This window comes from Mesitornis unicolor, unplaced genomic scaffold, assembly GCF_000695765.1.
Source record: "Mesitornis unicolor isolate BGI_N332 unplaced genomic scaffold, ASM69576v1 scaffold15339, whole genome shotgun sequence".
NCBI lineage: Eukaryota > Metazoa > Chordata > Aves > Mesitornithiformes > Mesitornithidae > Mesitornis > Mesitornis unicolor.
Window position 1 is genome coordinate 2,620 of NW_010209391.1, and position 27,938 is coordinate 30,557.

Here is a 27,938-nt window from a genome sequence, read left to right on the forward strand (position 1 = left end):
TTCTCTGCTCTTCCATGCAGAAATGCAATCTGAGAACCACTTTCCATGTTTCTCATGTATAAAAGTGGTATAAAAATGTTAAGAGAATGCTTATTCTTTCTTGTAATAGGATCAAGACTGTCAAGCATGCCAGAGCACTTTTGCTTACAACTTATTCAGGGTCTTGACACTTGTCATGGGATCTGTCCAAGCTCAATGGAAAGACCAGGTTTTTAAACCTTCCTCTCTACTACTTGTGTTGAATGTGTGAGTAAATAAGTATTAAAAAAAAAAATAAATCCAAGGCTGAATTCCTTTGAGCTGTCTCTGCTGTCAAGCAATTAGGTGTCACTGTTGCTACTTCTAGTGTCACAATTCTGTCAGTTCCCAGGGTCCTTCTTAGCTAAAAAACAAGGCAGAGAAGATCTGAACTTGAAACTGAGATTAAAATCAAACAGCACATTTCATACCTTTTTTCTACATCAAAAAGCAGAAAAGAGGTCACAGGCTGTAATCTATGCCTTCTTCATTAGTTACCAATGACAAGATAGGCTGGTTTCTATTTAATATGAACCTCAGTCAGTTGAGACAGGCTGAGCAAATCTTTCTTGTTAAGCATCACCATTTGTGCTAGCTGTAACTGTGTCAAAAAAGCATGTTGTAATGAATAACATTTACAGAAAATCATCCAGATAGGCATTATAATTACAAAAGGTCCTCTAATCATACAGAATACAAAACTAATATATCAAATGCAGATATTTTCTCTTGATAGAAAATCACCTTTTGTGATTACAAAACCAAGCAGATCCCAATTTTCCCACTGATTGCTGCAAGAGTTTGGAATAATCATCAGAGGACTCTGTTAAACCTTGTTTAATCTGTTGTGTGATATAAACACCCACTTTCCTAAAGAGGGTTACATAGTCTGTTGCTGTGCACTATGGGCCATGTCTGAATACAATCCAAGGCAATGAGAATCTGTCCACTGACTTGAATCTTATTGTGATTTCAAAGAAGGTAGACCTTTGTGGATTGACATTAAATTCCCTTTATTCAGTTCCACATCAGCATAAAAAAAGCTTAACTCTCCTTTATAAAAGGCTGTAATCCTGTCATAGTGAGTTTAATGTTGTAAACCATTAATAAAAATGATCTTAAATATTCTTATTTAGCTTTGTGATATCAATCAGTGCTTTCCTGCATATTAGTCCTTTTGTAAAAGGAAATCATTAACTGTCTAACTATGAAGCAATACACTCAAGGTATGGGTATCCCATTGTTAAGAAAAGAGGAAAGGTAAAATCTAATTAAAATCAGCTGGTAGCATTTTTATGGCTGGCAGTTACACTAGCTTGGAACAATTTTAAAATCACTGTTGCTTTGTTGTTGATGGAATGGCTTTTAAATCATACATAGGAATTTGAGGAGTATGTATAAAAGATATCCTTGGGATCCCTTCCTCTCCCCTTTACTCCACCAGAAAAGGATCAATTTGAATGACCAAGAAACTGGTGCAGTAGGTAGCAAACATGTGTAACAGTTTATCTGCATGTCTTTTTCATTAGTGCTACCTTGCTTTCTTTTTTTTGCTTCTCTGGACTGGCTATATACTTTGTTGATGGGAGACAAAGGTAGAAGGTGTACTGTAAAGTTTATCAGAAATAATGAGATGTAGACAATAAAATACTGTCAAGGAAACATTCTTAAAAAAGGAAACACAAAAAAATACACGCTGTGGCCCAGGGAGCCATTTTCTGGTACTTATACATATATCTTGATGCAAATCTCATTCTGCAGTGATTAATTAACTTTTTCACTAATATATGTAAGCAGATTCAGTTTCCTAGGGGTGTTCTAATTAATTAGTTTTTCTCTCTCAATAATGCAGCTTTTCTAAATGGAAGCCTCCTGACTACATGTATTAATGGATTCTTTAAAATCTTTTGGCAGTTTTCTTATGTTCTACTTTGAATGTCACAACAGTGAAGTGCTAGCTACAAAAAACACTCCAGTAACTTTTTACAAAGGCTTTGAGGCTAAAAGAATCAGCATTATCTTTTATCTTTTGTTACTTGAAGTTTAAATAATGCTCTCCCTCCCTCCCTAGTCAGCAAATAGTACAAAGCCAAATCAAGCTCAAGTTTAAGTAAAGAAAGAAAACAGCCAGATACAAATGAAATGCAGAGACACAGTGATCCAAAATAAACAAATCCTGACACACATCATTACTAAAGCACACACAGAGGGAATTATAATGGCTAGGAGGGTACTGAAATCTAGAAGCCAACAGTATCAGCTTTCACTGCAGTGTCCCGATCTGGGAGGGGGAACTGAATATTTACTAACTTCTTTATTTAGCTTCTCTCTTACATTTATGCATTTATTTAGAGACTTTCAATTCCCAATTAGAACTCCAGGCATTTGCATCGCATAAAATCAATAGGTTTATCCTCCACTCCCATTTTAAGATGTTGCATGTTTACTGAGCTGCCGAAATGATAAACCCAATCCTCTTAGCTTTACTATCATAAAAATACAGATACTGTTCTTCAGCCTGCAGCACAAGCTCTCCCCAAATACTAAAACATCAATTTCTCCAGAGCTCCAGGATCCCAAATATAAAATAAAAACAAAAAAACACCCATCACTTTGCTCATACTGGGCAATCAACCCAGTAAAAAAACTACTGTGTACAATACCAGTTCTTTCTTCCAAAACACACTGTCCATCTTCCTTGTATTCTGCTCAACCAAGTTTAAAGACTATTGTCCATAGATTTACATGCCTGATGGAGCCTAATTAACATCACTGAGGAACACAAAACACTTTACCAAAGTCGTAGCAACTGACATTTTTCTGGTGGCTGATTTCACTAATATCTGGCTGGGCCTAGGCCGGCTAAACATCCTAGCTAAACATCAGCAGAGCCCTGATTTTAGCCAAACTCACTCAAATTGTATAGACAATGACCTCAAATGAGCCTTCAGAAGAAAACTACCGTGCTCCCTAAGTGCATTTGTGTCATCTGTGCTTCCTATTGATTTTCTGTTAAGATTTATATATTGGCCTTTTGCTTTGTGAACACCTCCAGTTGCTATCAAACTACAAATAACAAAGCATAAGTGCAAATTCTTTTTCACCCATCATCAAGTGCAGATGACGGTGAATTTGAAAATGGCAACTACTTGCCAGCAATCATGGAAACGAATCCTAAACTGAAGTTCAAAATATGTATTTATCCACCAGAATGTATTTACCCCTTTTCAAAGTTGACCAGAAGACTGCAGTAAGGGATGTGAAGACAACATTATTATGTAACTAAAACCATAATTCATTATAAGAGATGACTGAAAGACTTCAGAACAAAGAGAAAAGCAGTACCCTCAGCTATGATCACGTTACACTAACATATTTTTGTTATAAACATGAAGGGTTTGCATTTCCTATAGTACTTTCTATACTGGGATCCCCAAATTCCTTCAAATATCACAAAATCTCTAGGATGAGGCACTACTTATTTACTTTTAGTTATGTGGGAACTGAGGCACTGGCACCTTGCCCAAAGCCTCCAAATCCTGTGCTTATTTTTTGCCTAGATTTTTTTGCCAAGACTATTTTTGCCTCGATTTCTAATATCCTACAACACATCTATGTAAACACATAGTCTTTACAAACCTGTAAACCAAATCCAGACTTTCAAATAAATGAATTAATTTCTAGTTGCCTTGAAAATGATGCTACTTCTGATGTATAATAGAGGCAATGTATGGCTAACTGGGATATCTCACCTCTCCCTGCACACCATCCCACAGTCGTTTCCAATTTGACAGCTAACAAAGAGGTAGGAGTCTTTTCCTCCAGAACAAAATGCACAAACTGTTATCCTGTTAAGTAATTTAGCCTGCTTCCTACAGACAGTCTTGTGTAATTCTAATCCTATCCAGTGAGAAAAATCTGATTCTGTCCAATAATCTGGTTATTACTAGGTAATGAATATTAGCTCTTGGATTGTGAGGCTTGGGGGACGTGAAAAAGGTGTTCCCTAACAAAATCTATTGGACAATGCAAGCTGTAGGCAGAAAAACAACTGCAGCACCCCATCACTCAACATACACAAAAGCCAGTCTGAACCTAGGAGAAAAGAATGATAATAAATATAGTACAGTAAGAAAGAGCAATGTTACCACACTTTGAAAAATATGTTAGCAATGTAATCGAAATTGCCTTATGCTGTATATAACAATACATGGCAGCTAACCAGTGTTTCTAAGTGGAATACTATTTCCCTGTCCAGAAATCTGTGCTGATAAGAAATGGCATCCTCCCACTCCTTCCAATCCTTCCAATGTAAAATTAATTCTTTTTTTTTCTTTTTTCTTCCATAAATAGTGTCATTTCAAAGTAGTTCCTGCACACACTTTCTTATCTCAAAAAGAAAAATGCTATTTCAAAAAACTGTAAATGCTTGGAAATGTAAAGGACTTTCTCCTTAAGAATAAAATGTTCTTCCCTTGGTCGAAACATTAAGTCATGATGGTTTTCAGGCTGACACATCAATTATGATGAGTTGATGGGTCACACTACATAGCACTGCAGCAAATCATGAAGCATTAATCTTGGAAATCAGAAAGAATAACCCAGACAGACAGACACACACTCCATTTCCCTCTTTTCAGCTTTGCTTGTTACTGCAAATTCTGTCTGAATTAAAAAAAAATAATAAAAAAATCAGAGATGCAACTGTCTGACTCACAGTGACAATTTAGCTGAAACCCTGCTAAACATTCACGTAAAACTGGACACATGCACAGTTCTCCAGTAAAGATGGTTTTGGGAAGAAAGCATGCAAGTTGTTTCTTACCTGTAATATGGTAGCTAACCTGCCGGTTGACATCACACGTGTCTTCATCCCAGGTGCTAAGAACAGCCACAACTTCCCCTGGAGGGTCACTCTCCTTCACTGACCCTCTGTACACCTCATGCTCAAAGATGGGTGCATTATCATTTATATCTGTCACAGTAACTGAGACCAAGGTGGTTGATGACAAGGATAAAGCTTCCCCCAGATCTGAGGCCACCACTGCAAAGGTGAAAGCAGGATCCTTTTCATGGTCCAGATCCTTCAGAGTGCTGATCCAGCCACTGTTGCTATCAATGGTGAACACTTCCATGATCTTCTCCAGCTCCGATTCCACTGCAAGTGTATATGTGACCTGCCCATTTGCACTCGAGTCTGCATCAACCGCTTTAACTTGCGTAAGTTTTGTCCCTATAGGCATCCCTTCCATTATTATAGCATCATAGCTAGCCGTTTCAAACATGGGCTTGTTGTCATTTACATCCAATACCTTAACCTCCACATCCACAGTCAACACAATGTCTACTTTGTCTAATTGAATGGTGGCTGCAACTTTGAAGTGAAAGGCAGGATTTGTCTCATGGTCAAGTCTCTTATCCAGTTTTATGAGCCCCGTGTCTTGCTCTATGATGAAAACCCCATCTTTGTTGTTTTCAGTCAGCTCACCATTTACTGTGCTATACAAAGCACCTTGATTAGGCAAAACATGCAGAATGTCAATGGTACTACCTATGAGGGTGTCTTCTGCTATGGTAAATGAATACTGGGGTTGAGAAAAGGAAGGCAAAAGAGTTTCTGGGGGTAAAACATGGATGTAGACAGGAATGAGGGAATGCTTCACAGAAAAAACTGCTTTGACAAAGAATGACAGAACTGTGTTTTTCAGCTGGTTAAAGCTACCCTTGGTGACCATCCATCCATTGTCTGGATCTATTTCAAGCAGATCAGCTACTGAAACCGAAGCTTCACTATACAGAGAATAGGTAATCCTGGAATTGGCTCCATCATCTGGATCTACTGCTTGCACTTGGGTCACCAAGTAACCTTTCCCAACATCTGCTTTGACACTTGCTCTGTATTCAACCGTCATAAATTGAGGAGCATTGTCATTCTCATCCACTACTATCACTCTTACAGTGCAAAATGTAGTCCTGCCACCTCCATCAAGGGCTCTCAAAAATATACCGATATCACTTTCCAGTGGGTTCTCCCGGTCTAACCTCTCTGTTGTCAGAATCTGCCCATTGCTATCAATCAAAAATCGGTCCTTGGCAAAGTCATTTATTATGGAATAGCTTATCTGGCCATATACACCGGAATCCCCATCTGTTGCCTTCACATGGATTACCTTAGTTGCAGGAGCAGCGTTTTCTCTAACCTCAGCAACATATACACTCTGTGAAAACACAGGGCTGTAAAGGTTGGCCCCAAGGATCTGTATGTGCACCTGGGCTGTGCTGGTGAACAGCCCATCTGACACAGAGACATTTAGGCTGTACATGGGCTCCATTCTCTGTTTGCGATGGTTGGAAAGGGTGATAACACCACTCTTGCTGTCCATAATGAAACTGGTCCGATCATTTCCTGACAGGATGCTGTACTCCAGTCTGTCAAAATCAGAGCTGTCGGCATCAGAGGCTTGGACACAGGTCACAAAATGACCTCTAGGTGCCAGCTCACTCACATACGATTCATATATTAACTGGTTAAAAATTGGAGGGTTGTCATTCATATCTGTTATTGAGATACTCACAAGAACCTCACTGCTTAGTGGTGGGAACCCATTATCGGTTGCTCTGACTTTCAAGCTGCACTGCTGTATGAATTCGTGATCCAACATCCGGGCTGTCAGAATTAGGCCACTGGTGCTGTCTATATGGAAATAATCCGTGCTGTTAAAGGTGTCCTGGACTATCTGATACTGCACAATCTTGTTATTGTCAGAGTCAGCATCAATAGCAACAACCTGCAGTACAGGAGTCCCAATCAAAGATGCTTCAGACAAAGTAGCATTATAAGCAGACTGATCAAATACTGGAGGATTATCATTAACGTCATTAATGATCAAGTCCACAGTGACCTCAGCTCGAGCTCCAGTGAGAGCATCGCTGGCTCGCACCATCAGCTTGAAAAGAGAATTCATTTCATAGTCCAGTGGGTTGATGACACTCAGAACTCCAGTATCAAAATCAATATTGAACTGGTTGTAGGGATCTCCATCGACAATGATATAAATGATCCCCTGGCCTTCTGGACTGGTTGCATTTATGCTTAAAATTGGTGTGTGCATTTCTACATCCTCATTCACAGAAGCTGTATAGAAGGGCTTGTCAAATACAGGCATTGCTTTGTTAACAATAGTAATGGGGAGCTCTACCGAAGCAGACAATGATGGGTTACCGCCATCTTTTGCAAGAATGACAACCAAATACTCTATATTAGACAAATCAGAATTGAAGGCTTCTTTTAAAGTGACACTACCAGATCCTCTATCAATTTCAAAATGTCCATAGTCTTCCTTCAGAAGGTATGACACCTCACCATTTTCACCCTTATCTTTATCAATAGCTGTCACTCGATATATCAGGGTACCAGGCTCAGCATCGACTTGCACAGCAGCATAGTATGGAAGCCCTACAAACACTGGAGCATTGTCATTTATGTCCTCAATGTACACCCTCACCACAACTCGAGCAACACGAAGGTGATCTAGTTCACGGCTTGCTTCCACTACCAACTCATACAGCTCTTGCTCCTCTCGATCGAAGGGGATGCCAGTTGTCTGAATGACTCCTGAGGTAGATTTGATTTTAAATTTGTTCCCTGGGTTTAGTATACTGTATTTCAAAGGCTCATTGAGGCGGTTACCAACAGCATTCACCACAGCAATCTTGGTGATATTGGTGCTGTTTTCTGAGATAGAAGTGGAATAAAAGTTTTGTGTGAAATGGAGCCCACTATCCATGGCTTCTTTCACCATTATTGTCACCATAGCAGTGCTATAAAATTTCCCATCAGATACTCTTACTATTAGCATATAATGGTCTTTGGAGAGGCTATTGTTTTTAATGGTGAGTACCCCTGTGCTTGAATCAATTAAAAAATGGTCCATATTGCCTTCAATTAGACTGTATGTTAGTTCAGGAGGGATCTCTGAATCTGGGTCTGTAGCCTTGACTTTGAGAACCTCGACACCAACATATGTAGGCAGGAGCAAGACTGTCTCAAATACAGCCTGGCTGAAGACTGGTGGGTTGTCATTGACATCGGTTACCTCAATGGTCACTTCAACTGGGCTCTCTGCTGTAAGCTGGGGATTCCCACTATCTCTGACGTGCACGTGGAAATGGAAGTGGGCTATTGTTTCATGATCCAAATTTGCAATTGTTCTGATTGCACCTGTGCTGGAATCTACCGTGAAATACTTTTTTGCAGTAGATTCAACAATCTGGTAGACAAGCAAAGCATTCTGGTTGCTGTCAGCATCAGTGGCACGTATCACGAGAGGACTGTTATTCGCACTCCGGACTATGCTGTTTACAGGAGCAGCTTCACTTATGCTGCCTGAGTACTGAGAGAAGAGAAAAACTGGTGGGTTATCATTTTCATCAACAACCTGAATGTTCACAGTGGCATTTGATGCCATGCCTGCCATATTTGTTGCCTGTACAATGAGCTGATAGAAGGAAGCACGTTCATAATCAAGGGCCTTTTGACTGGTGATCACTCCGGAATATGGATTTATAGTGAAGACTCCATCCACATTCCCATCTTTAACCTCATAAACTAGGGTGGACTGACTGATTGCAGAGAGGGAGATGACAGAAGTACCAATATCCACATTTTCATTAACCTCCGCTTGGTATTCTTTGAGAGTGAATTTAGGGTGGGAGTTATCTGCCATCGTCACAGATATCCGCACAATTGCTGTTGCAGACAGTGGTGGAGAGCCTTGATCAGCCACTTTGACTGACAAAACAAACTGTCCCATTGTGGTTAAGTCTGGCTCCTTCAATAAGGTAATGATCCCTAAAACTGGTTCAATCTTGAATGTGTTTCCTGTATTTCCTAAAACACAAACATTGGAAACAAATTAGAAATTAAATACCATGCACTTAGTGATAATTAAAACCAGGAACAATTAGCTGCAATTTGTTAAAAGCAGTTAATGAAAAAAACCAAAACAAAACCAACATAAAATAATTCTAAAGGCCCTTCCAGCCTTCATTTCTGAAAATCAGGCATCTCAGTAGACAGTTGAGGTGTTCAAACCTTCAGAAACTCAGATGCTGCTATCTGTATCTTGATTCTGAGTATCTACATCTAAGCAAGTGCTGCATGTGCATTACTTCTATTGAAGTAGGAAAAAGCATGCCTAAATTATGGGAATTAGTCAAATACATGTACACCTAAGGCAAAGAAACTAGATCAGAGGCTAACAAGCCAATTAAATGACAAATGGGTAACAACTCAGGCTCTTAATTGAAGGGGTTATTTAGCAACCGTAGAGAAGATTACAGTAGTTCAAGACTCAAAGAACTGAATATAAAAAGGTTAAAGTGGCATTTAGAAAAATAAAACAGAACAAATAGCATAGAAAAGAGATTCAAGTATCTTGTGGCGCAAAGCTTTATGGTATGATCTCTGAGGAGGATGAATCTAGGTGAATGAGTTAGCAGAAAATGTCATGAAATGTCTGTTATAACATGAAAGCAGGGATATCATTGACTGCATAAAGGTGAAAACAGGGAGTCTGGATCAAGGACCTTCTCTGGGGCCTTTTTTTCTTTTTAGTCTTTTTGCCAACCTCTTCTTTAGCAAGATGTATTCAAAACTTTTGATACATATCTTTGCCCTGTAATTAGAGAGGACCTTTATTAGGCAATCTGTATTTTGCTGGTTTCTTGAGTGCCTACTTAAAGTATAGGATGCTGCATGAGTATACGACATGTATAAGCATACAGACTCTTTTACTGAATTTGATTCTAAATACAAACAACATGCACCGAGTTACATCAATTCCAATCATTACAATGTGTTCCTGTTCTTGGAATTTACACTTTAAAATCTGTAACTGCTTCCAATCAATGTTCAAGAATCCATCCATGACCTGGAGAGAAATATACCTTAAGTAACTGCTGATCACAGAATCACAGAATCACAGAATCGCTCGGTTGGAAAAGACCTAAACAAGAGATTTCCTTTTAATGGTGATACAGGTGCTGTGCACAGAGCAGTAAATGTGAAAATCGTAGCTGGAATACCAAATACATGGAATACTAAATGAAGTGAGTTAATGTATACTAGTTTTAAGATGTGATTAACTATCTGTTGTAAATTCTGAGGCTTGAAAGTTAATTTAAGCTACATACCACTGTATGTAGCTCAATACCAGTAGTGGCTTTCTATTTATAGCCATCCTTTCAGATCAGTAAAGTTTACCCTACTAGCTAAACCAAAAATTGTGCTATTCACTGAGGAGCTGAGATTCTGCCAGAGCAACAAATTCTCATAAAGATCACAGTATCTGTCACATTTGCAGACACTACAAATGCTGCTGCAGTTATTTTGTCAGTGCTTACTAATACAAATAATTTTTAGCCACTTACTGCCTGATGTAAGGCTAGAGCTGGTTCTTCTCCTTTAGGAATTATGAAATTACACAAAAGCTACTTTCTTTACCAATTGCTCTCTTCCCATGTAAGGTGATGTAAGTAAATCCCCTGAGTGAAAGGGCTGTGTACAACCTGAATGCTGCAGATAAAATTAGTATCCTCAACTGCAGATTTTATGGATCACAGAAACTACAGCAGCAGAAGACAGAATTTTGATGCTTCTGGAACTGGAACGTCTGTGGATAATGAAACTGGGGGAATGCGTGGCTTACAGGAAATGGAAGTTTGAAGTCTGACACTGCAGGGAGAGCTCATGATGAAACAGAAACAGGTTGTAATGAGAGACCCTCTAGAAAAGAGAAAAACATGCAGAATAAAAAGGACCAGCAAATCACTAAAGCATCCTTCCTAATAATCATATTTTTCTGTCTGCATCAAGTATGACTGTACAACCCAGTGTATGGGAGCCATACTCCTAGCATGTCAGGTTGCTCTTTACATTGTGTTGGCGCTGATAGGTGATTGGGTTGGAGCCTATAATAATAGTAATAGGATGTTAAAAAAAAGCTGGAAACAGCCTTGAAAAACATTGCCCCAGGAACATGACCTGGTCTGCTCAGAGTTTATTTTACAAGGTGCAGCATTGTCCTGTCCAGGAATCCGCAAAATTTTCCCTTATCTAACTTAAAGGCCACTGGAGAATACCAAGAAATAACTAGTAAGACCAAATGAAGTACATAAAGGAAATATTTGTTTTGTAGTGTACTGTTAAGTTCAGCACTTTTAGCTGAAAAGGACTTCACCTCTTGGTTTGTTTAAGGGACTCTACTTCCCCAGAGCACACAGAGTAATGACAGAAAAAAGTTCCTTGCGTCTTCTGTAAGCTTCAGGTTACATCAGCTTAATTTAAGGTGTCAGCCTGAACTATATGAAGTTAAATAAATATGAGATGTTGTAGACAGTCTTATTTCATTATTTATTTTTTGTCATTTAGCCTGTTCCTAATTGATGTAAGCAGTCCTAGCTTGTGATAAGTCTTCAAGTAACAGAGGGATTAAGTAATGATCCTGTAGGATCAGAGCCTAATGCTGGGAAAGGTCTGTGGTCTGATTAATATGGGGATAATCTGCAGGATATGAGACTTTTTTAGGGCAATATATAGGTTTCAAATTTTGCTATTATTACAATGGAAAGATTCATATTACTAAAAAAATCCAACCAACTAGAAATGAAACATTACAAAATCCAAGGGTTACACATCTCTACTTCCTTATGTCTTTTCCAGGCATCCCTCTTGTATGTATGGTAATGGTTTGTCTCAGAGATAATTCTGAACTTCAGACACATATGTGTCAGAGAAAGCTGGATTCACTTGCATGTGTGGCCGAGATAATCCAAATTTCTCATGACTATGCTGTTGCAATGGCAGACAAATGCTTTTGATGGCGCAGATTATGTGGTGAATGTAAATACCAAGAGTTTAACAGCAAAAGCAGTTTTAATCTGGTATTGCCATGCCCTCCCTTAGTTACAGAACACCTTGTGCCATTAAAATGCTATGGCTCTGCTGACAGAAGTTTTTAGCATAGTCCTGGTGTTTGTCTCCATGCTCCTCTGATCCCAATATAGGCAAAAATGCCAGGATGTACCAGCTTTGGTGGCATTTGTTTATGGAGGATCCACTGTGTACTACACTGAAGGTAGCACTCTGAAAACAAGTCACTGGCTGCAGCTTTCAATAACTATCTTCTATGATGGTTTTGAACCAATGACTTAGAGTTAAAAGGCTCTACAGCCATCTAGTGAATGTGAATGAGATTATCTTCTGACAGGTTTTGGGTATAATAGCTTCAAAATAATAATTAAAAAACCAACCAACAAGAAGGTGTCACTCTTGCCCAGCCCTCCAGGAGAAGGTAGACCAAGGACGCTGACTTGTGTGTCACCATCACAGCACTGCTCTGTGGACAGCATGAATCATGATGCTACATTTTCATCCTCTGTCCTCACCTGCTTCAATAGTGTAGATAAGTTCTGCGTTTTCCCCTTTGTCTTTGTCCAAAGCTGTGACCTGCAAGACTGCTGACCCAACTGCTGCTGATTCAAACACCGAGGCTTCATACAATGGGCTGGTAAAGTATGGACTATGGTCATTGGAGTCTTCCACATTTATGATGACTCTGGCCAGGTTTCTTCTATAAGGGAATTCTTGATCTCGGACCTACAGAACAAGTGCATAACACACATCTTGATATCTAGACTTCTGAAATATTTTTCATTTGAGTGCTAATAATACTTTCAGTTCTATTCAATTCAAAGTAATAAAAAAATACACTTGTCCCAAAGAACTTACTTACAATCTAAAACATAGTCACATGTGAGAGATGGTACATAGTGAAATTTAGGAAACAGGAAGAGCTTAGATTCTCTTTTTCTTCACTTGTGAAAAAATGCATGGCAACAGCCATCTTGACATGGATTTTTGAAGTGGCAACCACATGGCATCTTAAATTCATTTTTAGAATTGTAAGAAATAGGTTGGGGATTTTTTAATACTTGCTAAATGATCATGCCTTTGCCCTGCAACTCTCTGCTTTATAGCATTAAAGGTAAAAATTGCTACTTCTTTCAAAGAGCTACAAACCATTTTACTCACTATGATCAGTTGTGTGTTAATCTAGAGCTTGCAGCTGTCAATGGATTTTTTCATTACAGATGTACATCTCTTTTTGAAGATGATTATACCAATAGTAAACAGAGTAGGATTAGTTTAAGAAGTGCTGAGCACTCTGAACAGAGGTATCATTTATCACACCTCTCTCAAACCCATACTAAACATCTCACCACTGCTAAACTGATAATCCTGCCAATGAGATCCCTAAAAGTTTGGTTCTCCATAAATAGAACAAAACCCCTATTGTAGGTGAAGATCAAACACAACTCTCGGGAAATGAACTCTGTCAGCCATCTCTCTCTCTGTGCTCCAGTTTGTATGTATTTCTTAGCCTGCTCACTAGAGGACTTGCAGAATATCCCACTGTGAACTGAGACCCCACTCAGCTCCTACTTGCTGAATTTCAACAGCAGCTCTCTCATTCCTGAGCTCCCTCACCCAGAGACAGTTCCATACCTAACATGTCATGAGCTGTTCCTTCACAGATCCCTTCTGCAGGAACCTCAACTGGTTAAAGAAAGTCACAGGCTACAATGCTTAAACTAATAACCTCCAGTCCATAATATACAACCTTTACTTGAAAACAGACAATGTAATTTAGGCATACTGAGCAAAAATATGGATTTTTTTTTTCTGCATACCCAAACATTAGGAAATCTAGCTGAAAGCTATTTTGTATGTCAACTGCTTATGTACTGAAATAAGTCTGTAAAAGTAAACTATAAATGAGACTTGTACTCAGAAAGGCTATAGCATTCTCTATGGTAAGAAACAGTTATCTCCCTGTGAATAACTTCTCAAATAACTTTCAGCCTCACTTCAGAAACTCTGACAATTACCTCGGGTGAGAGGACCAGATGTCAAGAGATTAAATAATTTCCTGCTTGCTCTCCCTTGAGAAAGCAAATCATATCACATTACATACAACAAATTCATAATAAGTTTCCAAAAAAACCCAAATGAAGAAATGTAAAATAAATAACACAGCAGGGCAGGCAAGATTAAATTAATGACTACTTACTCCATCAAAAGTCCTTTTCCCATGCAAAGACTAAGGTACATATGCATCTGAAGCAGCAGTGATTATGTCCTGAGCCAAATGAATATTGCATTCTTACCATGACATTAAGGATGTGCTTATCTTGTGCTTCGTGGTCTAATCTCTCAGCAGTATAGAGTACCCCAGTGTTGGGATCAATTCTGAATTTCCTCATGCTGACTGTATCAATGCTGCTGTGAATGGTGTAGCTCAACTTATGCTTTTCATCTCTGTCTATGGCTTCTATTTGCAGAATTTCAGTATCAGGGAGGATGTCCTCTGAAATGGTGACATCGTAACTTGGTTGAGAGAATTCTGGGCCATTATCATTGTTATCCAACACTTTGATAAGAACCTACAGTTAAAAAAAGAAAGCACAACATTTGAAGTTATTGAAATCTGGTCAGATTACTGAATAGGCACCTAGAGAAATGTGATTTACTTATATGGCTGATGTTATGCTGCTGTATTGTGGGACTGACAAACATCATTTAACATTAAAAGCTTACTGTTCAGATCAAAAGAAATAGTAAGGACATGACTTCGAAGGCAAAATGTTCCTAGTTACACTACCTACTCAGAGCCTGACAAGGAAGTCTATATTTTCAGTGTTAATAGATTGGAAAATGTTCCAAGATTATTTCTATGGTTTCATCCTTGCTCTTCTGTTGCCAGTGTTGGTTGTCTTTATTGCCAACTAACTCACTTTCCCCTTGAACATCTATTTGCCTCCCTTCTGTTGTAGTTTATGAACATTTGGACTTTTGCTAAAAATGTGAATGAATGCTGCCACTTGCTTCAAGTCTGTCTTCAAAACCTCAGTAAAGCAACTCGTAGAGGGGGGAGGCAGCCAGGATGCTGCTGATGCTGCCTATTATACCCATTTCAATATAGCACAAGCCTACCCTGATAACTAATAAGGATCACTATTTTCCAAGCTTTGCCTTTTAAAAGTTATGTGACTACACAATGTTATGTGTGTGTGGCTCTGATGAGGTTTTGAGTTTTTCACCATTGGAGGTGTCACTCCCTGGAGAAAATCTGCTTTCCAGACTTTGTATGCCATAGATTACTTTGGCCAGCGTGGGAGTAAAACCAGGTAAAATATGTAATACTGAAAGACAAAATGTAAAGAATTGCCTCTTTTTCAGTACTGGAAACAAAAAAATGTATCTTTTGCAGTATACGCCTGTGAAATCACACACTTAATTTTACAGTGAGTGAAATGGAACAACCTTTTTATTCAAAGGCTTTGAAATAGGAAATAGTCCAATGAACGACATGGGAAAGGCCATGCACAGGCCCCTTCCCTAAGACTACGAGACTTGACCCATCCCTCATGATGTTTTCTCTGTTGTTCTGAAAACTACTTGGCTCTTTATTAAGCCAATATTTTATTACTTTGTTTGATCAAGCCCTGTTCACCCATACTTTCTTAACAGAAGAAAAATACAGTTATACTTTTACTGCAGTATTGCACAAACAGATGTTGGCCTCAGAGAGAAATTAAATTTAGATTTCCATGATATGTGGAAGGTTTAGCAGAACACATTACCAGAAGGAACATAAGCAATTTTAAGCAGCAGTCGTAATGAACTAGCCTGGGAACTGTTTAAAAGACAGCTGAAATAAAATGCTCTGTAAGTTAAATGGCATAGGACTTCAACTGCACATTCCATACAATTTAATTTTCACCAGATTATGGTACGCCAGAGTGAAGTAGGGCGAAGCCTCTATTAAGTTATGCTTCAATCTTGGACAGATAGCAATAAAATTTGGGGGAAATATACATCACTGGGCCTATAATAATGATGAAGACTTACTTAGCTTTTTGTATTTTTTGCTCTTGCTGTATAATATATCAAGGCGTGTTTCTGACCTGACTGAGAAAAAAAAATAGCCAAAACCACATCTGAAAAATATGAGGAAATGAGATGTAATATATAAAAGAAAGCCCAAGGAAAAAATGAAAGACTTAAACTCTACTGTAATGGGACACAAAGGCAGTGCTGAACCACTTTGGTTAGTGTAAAGAAGAGACACTGAAGCAATATGAGTTGGCGGATAATCTGATTACCAGTGTTGAATACTTAAAGGTGTCTTAAGCAGTTTAGCTACCCTCAGTCCTTGTCAGGTACTACTGCAACATGGCTGGATTATTTTATTGCTGCATTGTTAACACAGACAACAATGTGTTTTACATTTAATTGGTGGCCAAATTGTGTATCCTTTTAGATAGTCTGAGAAGCAAAAACTTTTCAAATTGATTAGATTGAAAATACTGAGAGTGTTTGATTCTGCTGATGCTCATATAGCACAGTTCACCTTAAACAGGTAAGCTTCCATGTGAGGGACAGGCACATATCTGTGAATTTGTTTTTAACACTGCTGTGTGCAAGATCAAGATACTCTGTACAAAAAAAAAAAGTACAGGTGTACACCAATGTGTCTTAAAAGGTATTGCTACAGGGGAGACATGCTGTTTTGATTGTGCGGTGTGTGATCAGCCCACTGCTGGGGTTCACTTCCCATTATACCTAATGCATTTTGGGATCACTGGCAAATTGGGAAAGCAAAGGAGGGCATAGAGCTTTATCCACCACAAAGCTTGCACCGTGACTGTACAAGCCATGGCTCTGTGATTTGTGCTTTCACTAGACTGCATAAAATAAACAGGGTGGGATTGGATCAGCAGCAGAGACTAAAGATAAGCCAAGAGACTATGGAAATTACAGTGTGGATTCACAAAGCAGCATTACTTCCCACTGAAAAAGGTATAAGCTAATACCCTGATACACATATATGGACCATGATGGTGCTTGGGTAGTGGGAGGCATGGAGAGGTGAAAAGATAAAAAAACTGAGGTCATCATGCACTGTGGTCATCAAACCGAGGGGGAAATATGCACTTAAAATGGCTTCGATAGTTTCCAGTTTTGTTTTGTTTATGTTTATTTTTTTTTTGGTATTTTTGTGCGGTTTTTTTGTTTGGTTTTGTTTGTTTGGGGTTTTTTGCTTGTTGTTTTTTTTGTTTGTTTCTTTGTTTTTTTAATTTCACTTTGTATCTACTGTAAAACTGATCAAGTGCCTGTTTAAGTGGCAGGCATCTTCCTCCCCAGAGATGACAGTATTTTAAGGATTTGTCAAGTGATTCACATTGAAATACGCATTATTTATTACATACCCTGCACTTCAATAGCCACTTCCATCTGGAGACAGAAGGCAGTGGGTTAGAGATGCTAACGAATAGAGGTCATTATTGATTCGCAATTTCTTCTATTAAAGCAGTTAAGAGTATTTCTAATTTTTTTCAGCTGTCCCTCAAAATCCCCAAAATTCAACTGTAATTTTAACATTACAGTCTCTCCTTCACTAGTGGGAGGTTGGATTTTCCTTGCAACAAAAGAAAGTTAGATTACGTATGGGAATACAGATTCTACATAGCTCCGTTAAACCCACAAGCTATGGAAAAGAAGAAAATTGAACTCTTTTATGTTCTTAAAAATTTAACTGTCTTGGGAGCTACCTAATACATCAGGTAAAATAAGATGGAACTTAAGTGCTATTTTAAATAGATATTAGTCCTTTGATCCTTACAACATTTTTGAGGAGTGACTATTGTTATCCCCATCCTTTGTCCAGGATAACACTGCCTTGCAGCAAGGCTAAATGACTTGCCAAAACCACACAAGAAGTGCAGTTGCAAAGGTGGGGAAGATGGTTTAGGTTTATTTTTGAGCCACTCCTGCTTTTATTAGGTCACCTTAAAATGTCACCTTCCTACACAGATGATTTCCTGCTCCAGCAAGATGACTTCTAGCAAGGTGTTACTTAAAAAGAGGGGACAATCTTTTCCTTTTCTAATGGAGAAATGTTTTACTGATGTGAACACTGGGCTCATAGACAACCTGATCCTACAAACATATGTGAAGCTGAGTAAGCCGAATGCCACCTGATCATTAATATAAGGAAAGTTGCTCAAAGTCATTTAATGGCTGCCAAACTTAGGCATAAAGTCTTGGTGCTACTGGCAAATTTCCCATTGGCTTAAAAAGGGCCAGCACTCTGCTTCTTGAAGCCTTAAGCTTTAGCCAGCCTGCATCATGTCTTTCACCCAAAATCAAGTGTTATCCTACTGAAGCGACTCAAAGATACATAGTGTATGTGTAATTGAATACTTTCTTCATATTCATTTCCAAACAGAAGATATGGCAAAAATAAGCTGCATTGCATAAATATCCTTTATTACTGAGTAGGTGCCTGGGGTGTTAAGCTGTGACAATAGCCATTATGTAAAATCAAAGACAGGCTTTAAAAGTTTCCCAACACATCTCCAAAAGGTGACAAATGGAAATGTTTATTATTTGTTTGCTGCTAAGTAAGAGGTTCCTTTTTGCTGAGGACTGTGCAAGGTTACTGACTAAACCACTTTTCATAGACAAACATTAGCTGCAAGTCTTTTTCCACGCTCATAAAGCAAACACACAGCAAAGCAGTCTCTGCCTGGTTATCCTTGAAAGCTTGTATCTTTTCCAGCGTGTCGCGGGCTTCAGAAAGGCAGGCTTGTCTCCTTCTGCTTTCATTGTGCAGAGCCTAATTTATAGTCCGAACAAGCACTTCACTATAAAAGATTTGCTTCTCCCTGCTCACTTCCTATTTCCCACACTTACAGCAACCTTCAAATAAAGGATTCACAGGCTTCCAAGCTTACAAATTAGGCAAAGTAACACTCAGAGCATCAGCAAAGACTTTGTATCCAAAATGGTAAGTGAAAGACCCAGAGAAATACAATCAAATCAAAGCAGAACAAAACCTAGTGCAGGAAGTCTCTCCAAAGCTGTTTTTAATGTTGCCCATCACAAATACCTTTGGTTTAGGCACAAACGTATTTGAGTGAAAACTGGGTAAATGCCAGGAGCTGCTTTAGAGACAATTGAGGCTGGAAGAATCTGCTTGGCTAATTGCTTGGTCTGGGCACAGTGTTGTAGTACAACCTATTAAGTGCCTGAATTGCTTAAACTCAGGTTACACTTCTGTACGGGTTTTGAAAATGTATTTTGATTTAATATGGCTTTCAATAGTGTTACCACACAGCTTTATTTGCTGCTTCCTGACAGGTTTTTCTCTCCTCCAATCCCCAAACTTAACAAAAAAATGCAGTTTCCCTACCAACCTCAGTGGCTTGTTATTCATACTTTACCGTGCCCCTTGTGTTATGTTAAAATGGGTGGTAAGGTCTTTGTTTCACAGGCAAGGCAGTGCTGAGGTCATGGGATGGGACAGAAAAAAATAAAGGATTAGGTTGGTTCCAGTTTGGAGGAAATGTTCCATTGAGCAAATGTGAAAAACTGAATTGAAACCCCATGTCCTCTTGTCCGTCCTAGAAGAATCCACAGCCTGGAACCTCTTCTGGCAGGCTCTAATGTCTTAGACTGACTGTGGGCCTCCAAGAAGAGCTTTTCACCATTCAGTTAAAAGAGCTACTCATACTCAGGGGGATTGATCAGGTCCTCTTTGTTACGAAACAATCTTGTAAAGCAAAGGTGTTCTCTGAAAGGTGAGACTAAGTTTTGTATCCTGAAACTTGCAGCTAAAGGTCAATCCGAAGCAGAAGAATCCATAAAAGTCCACAGTAAGTCCACAATCTTCTGCAAGGAGAGACGGAAAGGGGCAAGGAGCAGTAACTTCTCCTGTCTGCTCTTCCAGCCTGGTTGGCTCCATCCAGCAAAGGTATTACAAGTGACCACGTACTGATCTACAAAAACTTTTCAGATGAAACTGCATGTCTCTCTCTGTCCACTCGACTGGGAAATATTGAGATGGTTTTGCAATAAATGAAACTGAGGCACTTTTCACCTCCTACCTTGGAAGCATCAGCCTTCATTCTTTAAAGCATAATTTTTTTTAATAGTGGGTAGGATAAGGAGAATAAAGGAGAAGGTAAGAAAATAAGCAAGAAGTAAAACTGTCCTTTTCATATAATACCATGACTCCAAGAGTCTGATCTTTAATAAAAAAATAATTATCTGTTAGTAAAACATTCTTAATAAAAGTGAAAATTATCACCACTTAGATGATTGTTCCCCACTGTACTGTATTTCTGTGGGGATTTTAGCAAAACTCAACAGTATGCACTATAAAGAAATAAATAAACGCTACTCCTATGTTGTGATGGAACGAAAAGGATCTGAAGTGTTCAGTGAAAAAAGGAGGCTTTGGGATATACCTGACTGATGACCAAGAGAACCTCTAATGTTACACAGTCAAAGTTAGTCAAAATTGTGTCACGAGTAGGCATTTAGATGCCATTACACTGATTTCCTGTTGGGAGAGTCCACTCTCTGCTTAAGTGAAGCCAAAAGACCCTTTCCCAGCCTGCAGGGAGGTGGTGGCGGTGGTGAGGAGCAGGGTCACTGCGCAGAGCTGCTGTCCCGGCTCTCTCCAATGGAGGATGCAGAAGCCCCGTCCTCTCCCCAAGGCCAGCAGCTTGCCTGGCAGCTGCAGGAATCGCATTTCGCAGGGATTTAGAGCCAAGGTATGGCTTCAGCCTTTAATAAATTACCACATGGCCTGGAGCAATGATGAATTAAGCTAAGGGAAAAACCTAAAAGTTCTTCCTGGCTAAGTCAGGAGACTTAGCCTTCCTATAAGTTAATCAACATGACAGAAGCTTTGTACTCACAGTCCAAATATATAAATAAAACGAGAATGTTTCTTCATCTTTTGCCCCCTCCATCCCTGCCCATCATGGCTGTGCTGCTGGGATGGCTGGGGCTCAGCTGGATGGACAGCACAGGGAGTGTCAGTGACTCAACATGTCCTGGCACTTTGGTTCTCATTTTGGAGACTGTAGTGCCTTTTGAAATCCTGATCATGCCCAAACAAAATAGGCTTTCAGTTACAAAGGCAGTCCGCAACATTTTGTATTTAAAAAAAAAATATTTCTTATGTTCTTTTCACCTCTTTTCACAATTGCTAACCATTAATAAAACAGGTGTAACTTTTAAATCAAAATTATTTCCTTCCTCTCCTCGTATGGTAGTGAACCATGTGTGCAGCAAGGCACAAAGGAAGTGCTCAGTTTATTGGAGTCTAGGGTGTGCAGGAACATTGCTGAAGAAACTTCTGCAAGTCCGTGCCAGGGATCACATTACCGAAGCAAAAATCTTTGGGATTTTTAAGCTGTATTTTACCACCTCCAACTGTGTAATAAACAAAAGGCTGGGAAGAGATAAAGGGAAACAGGTGGGGTGGAATAAAACGCAAGCCTGCTCCATTTGTCATGACAATGGTCAGCTGTTTCATAATAAACCATCACACTTAGAGTAGGGCTTCATATTATTTTATTGTTATACACTGGGATGAATCTATACATTTGCTTTTCATCTGCTTCCTCTTCTACCGTATCTTCTTGCAGCCATAGTTAGAAATGTAGGTAGTACTATATATATGAGACAAAATACTTACAATGTCCTTTTATCAAAACTCAGAACAAGACCACTGAGAGCCACCTGTAGATGCCTTTTTGACTCTTTCTATGACATATTATACTTAACCTATCAGTTTGATTTTTTTTTATTGTTCTAAAATGAAATAAAGGTGAATAAGGTATCCAAAGGCTCCAAAGTACAGTCAAAAACACAGTATGAAAGTTTTGTAAAAGACAGAGATAATTAGGCAGGCCATAATTCTGGCAGCTTTGAGATAATGATCGCTTTTGAAATCTCTGTTGTGAAGACTAAAGGAAACACATTCTCAGATGTTGTCCAGGCCACAATTAAATACTCACAACAGCAACCACATGGAGAGAAGGAGGTGGAGGAAAGAAGGGTCTGTACTCACCAATTATTATCTAATGTTGTACTATAGCAATCTTAAATGACTATCATACATTTTTAAACAGGTTACATCACTGTTACAAAGAATGCTCTGGCATCTTCTAGAAAGCAACAGCTTTACTGAAATATGTTTTTACCATATGTTTTAATTAAAAATGTAGGGTTTTCATCAAAATAGGTTTTGAGGACTGTTATATGGGTCAATTTACTAAATCAAAAGCAGCAAAAACAATAAACATAATATCCTTGAGAAGAGAAATTACTTTTATCCAGAATGCTTGAAATTCCCTGTGCTTTTCAACATTTCTTTGGCTGAAATGTTTGCAAGAAAAAAAATCATGTTAGGGATTCAACACCACATTTCTAGAAAGTGGACTGAGAGTGTTGCCAAGATTAAAAAACCAAAGCAAAACTAAAAACTACTCAAGGGCTGAAGAAAATGCCTTATGGAATGGGAACATAAAGAGGTCAGTCATTCTCCTCTGCTCGTCCATCATAAGACAGGGAGGTGATTTGACTATTTCGTTGAAGTGTCTTCCTGGGGAGAGAATACTGTTTTTTAAAGAGCTCTTTAATCGAGCAGAGAAGGGCATAACAGGGAATACAAGCCAGATACAATCAGGTTAAAAATAAGGGATGTTTTTAGCACAGATGCAATTAATTACTGAAACTAACAGTGAAAATAGCAGATTTCCTACCACCTCATTTACTATCAACTGATGTTTTCTTCTCAAGAGTGGATTATCAGGAGAAATTATCAGATAGGGATACTTAGATAGCAATTTTAGGGCTGATTATTAAAGGAATTCACATTGAGAAAGCACTCAATGATTTAACAGTCTCTTAGGAAAGTTGGTGTTGTGACCCAGTGAATACAGATTTATATCTGAATCATTTGAACAAAAGGGCAAGGTAAAACAGAAGCATCTGCATGGACATGCATATATGTAAATATAAAAAATGTTCAGGCCTTCCTTCTGCATTACAAAGAAGCAAATAACACTACAAACCTGTTTTTTTCATTTCCTCTGTAAACCACATTTAATCAGGGATTTGAGGCTGCACACAGGTGTCCTCTGCCAGAATGTATTTTTCCCTATATGTTAAATACTATCCAGGCTATAGGCACACTTTACACCTGAGCAATAATTCAGATGTAGGATTTCAGGCCCTACCTAATCCATACCACACAGCTTCAGCTCGTATTGAAGGTTTTTGCTCTTTGGAGTCTCCCTGGTGCCACCTGGACCAATGACTCTCTGTCCCTGGGCCATGACCCTGACCATGTCCCAACTCAAGACTGGTTTCACCAAACAGATATCCAAGCTCTGCATCAGGGTCTCTCCAACAGGGATGTGTCAGAGCCAGCACTATCTCAGCCCTTCATGTTTATCTGACCTGACTTTTTAATTGCTGAAAGACACTGTGCCTAATAAGCATAGCTGATTCTGGTTTGAAAAGGTTCCCGGGGGCTGCTCCCCAGAAAACAATGTAATTGCAGGCAGTGACACTAAAGGAGAGATCTTTTGAATTTTAAGTTTTGTCTCTGAACAATTTATTCTCTGAACAATTGATCCTGTGTCCCACATTTGGATCTTAGGAGGATGAGATGTATAAACTGCATTTAATACAATCAATAGCAATATTCCCCAACACCACAGAAGCACTATTGTATTTTGGACCATGACAGGGTGATACAATTGTCAAAATCTGAGCTTTGCTGCCCGTGACAGGGACTCCCTCAGCTGGAGGAAGGCAAATTACTTCCGTGTGAGCACGAAGAGGACAAAAGGAGAAATAATGCTTTGAAACATGCAACAGCCGATTCTTTACAACCAGATGGAAAGGCTTTGAAAAATATCCCCTCCATTAGATAATGGTGGTCAAAAAAAATGAGGTTTTATTTGAATGGCAAAATTATTAATTTTTATAGCATATACATTCCACTAACAAATGAAAAACTTGCCAAGAAAGAAACGTGATATTCTACCTGAGTCGTGGCAATGTTTGTTCCATCGGTGACCTCCACAGTCATGTTATATATTGACCTCTGCTCTGCATCCAAGGGCTTTGCAATGACAATAGTGCCCACTCCCTTCTCCGCGTCGAAAGAACTATCGTAATTCCCTCCTAATTGTTGCACAAAAATACAGTTAAATTAGCCATCTCTGGAAGATTTTCATTGAAAATGTTCCTAGAAGTGGGCATATCTGTTTACAGGCATCCATCTTAACGGCTTGCCTTAGCATACACAGTACATTTACTGATACTTCTTTGTTCATAACTCATTTATATTTCAAAGCACAGTTTGTATATTGGAAAGCAGATATCATTAAAATGCACTGCAAGGAAAAAAACCCCAAAACTAGCAGTATATTTAAGTGAACCGTAACTGACTCTATAAAAAGAATTAAATGGCTATAAGCCCATAAGATGCGTGCCCTTGTAGTTTGGATAATGAACAAGCACAATTATATTTTTGTATAAAAATCATTTTAAGAGGGTTTTATTCTGCAAATTTTATTTTCAGGAAATTCTCACTGATGCTCATGAGTTCAAAGACCGTCACCGAGTCTTTAAAAATTACAATTATAATCAATTTAAAAAATGCAAATATACATTTGTTATGTTAATTTCAAGGACAATGATAATTACTGGCAGCAAAGGTCAAATTCTACTAGTCTTTTAGGAATTATTTAAATAGATCTGACAGGATACACATCACAAATTCCTTTCCATTAAAGAAACCTTCACAAAGCACTGTTCTGAAACTAATATCCCTTTATCCTGTCACACACTGAGTGATGCGGCAGTGGAAAAACCCTCTTGAGTTTCAGGTGAAAGACAAAAAGGGAAAAAGAAGGAAAAAAAATCTCTTAAAAAGAGAGAGCTATAAATAATTCGAGATTAAAGGGTTACAGGATTTCGCAGCCACAGATAGAGTTTATAAATTAGAATCTCTCATTATGTTCAGAGGGAAAGCACACACTTCCTGCTGCTAAGCTGCATTTTACTCACTCATCTATAAAGTGGAATTCATTATGAGTTGAGTCTGAAATTTTTGGAGGCTGGGCACAGAGAGAGGTGGAACACAACACTGCTGACAAATGAATTCTTAAGGTATATTTATCACACAGCAATGCAATGCCACTACCTAAAATCTCTGACAACCCAGTTCTACAAAGTGGAAAAGGTTTTCAAACCCCATTGGTTATAAAACTTGGGTAAGAGATGCTCAGATCTCTTGGTATTAGATCCACAGGTAGAAAAATACCCGTTCCATTGGCTTAGCTCTCATGCTACATATATATATGTGTATATATAGGTAGACAGAAATTTGAATGGCTGGTGCATTATCACAAAATGTCTCTCATTTTAGGGCTTTAGAGAAGCAATGAGTACAGTTTTCCTTGCTCTACCATCAGGTCTTGCATCTGCGCGGTTTGCTGACCAACAACCAGCATTACTCTCAGAAACAGTCATGCATTTACTGAGAGGAAAAAGGTTTTGGCATTCCAAGAAGCTGAAGATTAGGAGGAATCACAGCAAAACTGCAGTCCTTGAATTCCTTAACACGAAGAAACCTTCACTTCTCTCTACACCTTGCACGGAAAGTGTACACTAGAAGAAGCATCACTCTGTCCATGTGTGCCTTGGAGGCCATCAGGAAGTAGGAGAAGAAAGGGGGAGAAGGAATATGAGCGTGGGTGACCTGCGCAAAGGAATGGCAGAATTGGTGACTTCTGCCCACTGAAATGATCCAAATGTGGTCATTTGAGACATGCCACCAGCCTTCCCTATGCTCAATATATGTATACAGCTCTGAGTCTAACAGATGCAGGTGCAGTTTCTCCCGGAAAAGACTGACACTAGATCTGCTGTGATTTACAGTGATTAGAAACACTGCTTACTCTCTAAACTCCTTCTGCAAGCCCGAATTGTATACTTCTCTCTCTCTCTCTCTTTATATATATATATATATTTAACACTATTTGACACTAGGGAAAAAAAGCATAATTGTCCTTGACATTTAAGGCATGCCAAGGTGTTTGTACACTGATTATGTCTTCAATGTTTGGGGTTTTTTTATTATAAAAGTTAATCTGGATGAAAAAGATGCCATGTCCCAATTAATGTTTTAAATGGATTTACTTGAGAAAAATCATACCATGAAAATTAACGCTGAAAAAAGCCTCCTTTGAAGAAGAGAGATTGAGATTCTTGCAAGGAAATCTCTGCTGCAATGAAGTTAGTGTTGGGACAGTAAGCACTTTACAAAGAGAATGTTTCACACTGATGACCATGAAAACAAAATGAAAGTCTATACTTGAAGATGCTTAATGAGCAATCAAAAATCATATGCTATCAACTGGCATACACTTCCAAAGAAACCCTGCCTTTAAAACTTCCAAGCAGCAACACGGAAGGATTAGCAATATCCTTCGTTGGCTTACAGCTGGGTTTGCAGAGCATTACAGAGTGTATTGCAAATACACTGACATCTTCAAGCCATTTTAAACAAGTGCAACATGTTCTTCACCTAAAATAAGAACTGAATCCATCATATCAGTTTTTTATATGGTATTCACAGCTTCCAAAATGGTCTAGTGACAAACAAATAAATTTTAGTTGCCAGCCACCCCACTCTAGCCTACTTCTAACTAACCAGGCAATGCACTTTATTCTACATTGATTCATTTTCTATTAAACAAGGCAGAAACTGCATCAAAGACTGAAACAGAGATGGATCAGAGAACTTCCTGCTGTGGGATTTGTGTTTATAATCTTTTTTGGAATGAAAACTTGATTTATTCCTAGTTCAGTCTGGTACATTTTAACAGACCACAGTCAGCTGCTGACAATGACAATCCACTCAAATGGCTGAATTTCTGGTAATACTGCCTGAGATACTGGGTCCTGCCTCTCATCTGGTGTACTAGAGGCAGTCTGGAAATGCTTCGTACTGCTCCTCAGCCTTCATATACCCTCAAAGCAGCTCCTCATGTGATGAACACTTCTGAAGTTGCACTTAATCACTGAAGAATAATTAATGAATTAGGTGCAAATGTTAGACTCTGAGAGTCTTACGGATGTGTTAAGTCTATGCAAGGCCTACTACGAAGCACCCATAGAAGCACCCAACACAATTACCTTTGAAAGATGGGTGTTGGACAGGCACAGAGAGAACAGCCATGTAAAAACAAACTGGACTTTTCTCTTAAAAACTCTGGCAGTTCAACTATTCTGGGAACCTGACATGAAACCACTTCTTTCCAAGGGTGCTCACGTTGAGGTTGGACTACGGCCTGAGCCCGTAGGAGGTGGCAGCTGAGGAGGTGTCAGCTTCACACATTTCTGAGGTACTTGAGGCCTGTTTTCAAAAGCATGCTGCTAGCTAACCAGCAACCCTTTTGAAGGGAGCTCATTTGCAGTGCTGTAAGCTGCTGCAGTATCAGTTCTACCAATGTTAATATTGGCCATTTAACATTTTCTTTGATTACAATCTTAGGATGAAAGGGGGCTAAGGATCAGGAAATTTTGTTCAGCTGTTCAGTTTTATTAATGTGAACTTTTATTACTTATTCCATTTTCCAACATATGGCATATGCTTTTCTTCTTATTGTCTACTAAAACCTGCTTTCAGATATGTAGAAGCTGTCTTTGCTAATGTGCTTGCAATCGCATTAGGAAAGAAATATTTCAAATGAAGATAATACATTGTGAGTTCCTGAGGTACTTTGGGAAAATCAACCATACAGAAGGCAAGTTGATTCAACTGGCAAGCTGGCAATGCAGGTTGTCCCAGGAAAGCATTTTAACACTAAATGACCTCAGAAAGATGTGGATTAGCTGTTGTTTGTAATACCACTGCAGGTTAAGATGTAATGCTGATACATCTTCAATACAGATTAAAGATGCCTTCCACAACTTG

General features: G+C 38.8%; 1 protein-coding gene across 1 annotated transcript in view; it reads right to left on the reverse strand.

The window, feature by feature from the left end:
- The window catches only part of FAT3 (FAT atypical cadherin 3), a gene marked incomplete at its 5' end in the record, with an annotated part of 64,252 nt that overhangs the window by 2,028 nt on the left and 34,286 nt on the right, over positions 1-27,938 (reverse strand). Inside the window, 4 exons of the mRNA XM_010192871.1 lie at positions 4,844-8,908; positions 12,466-12,676; positions 14,248-14,523; positions 23,997-24,136. Coding sequence (XP_010191173.1) covers positions 4,844-8,908; positions 12,466-12,676; positions 14,248-14,523; positions 23,997-24,136 — 4,692 coding nt within the window. The remainder of the gene's footprint in view (positions 1-4,843; positions 8,909-12,465; positions 12,677-14,247; positions 14,524-23,996; positions 24,137-27,938) is intronic.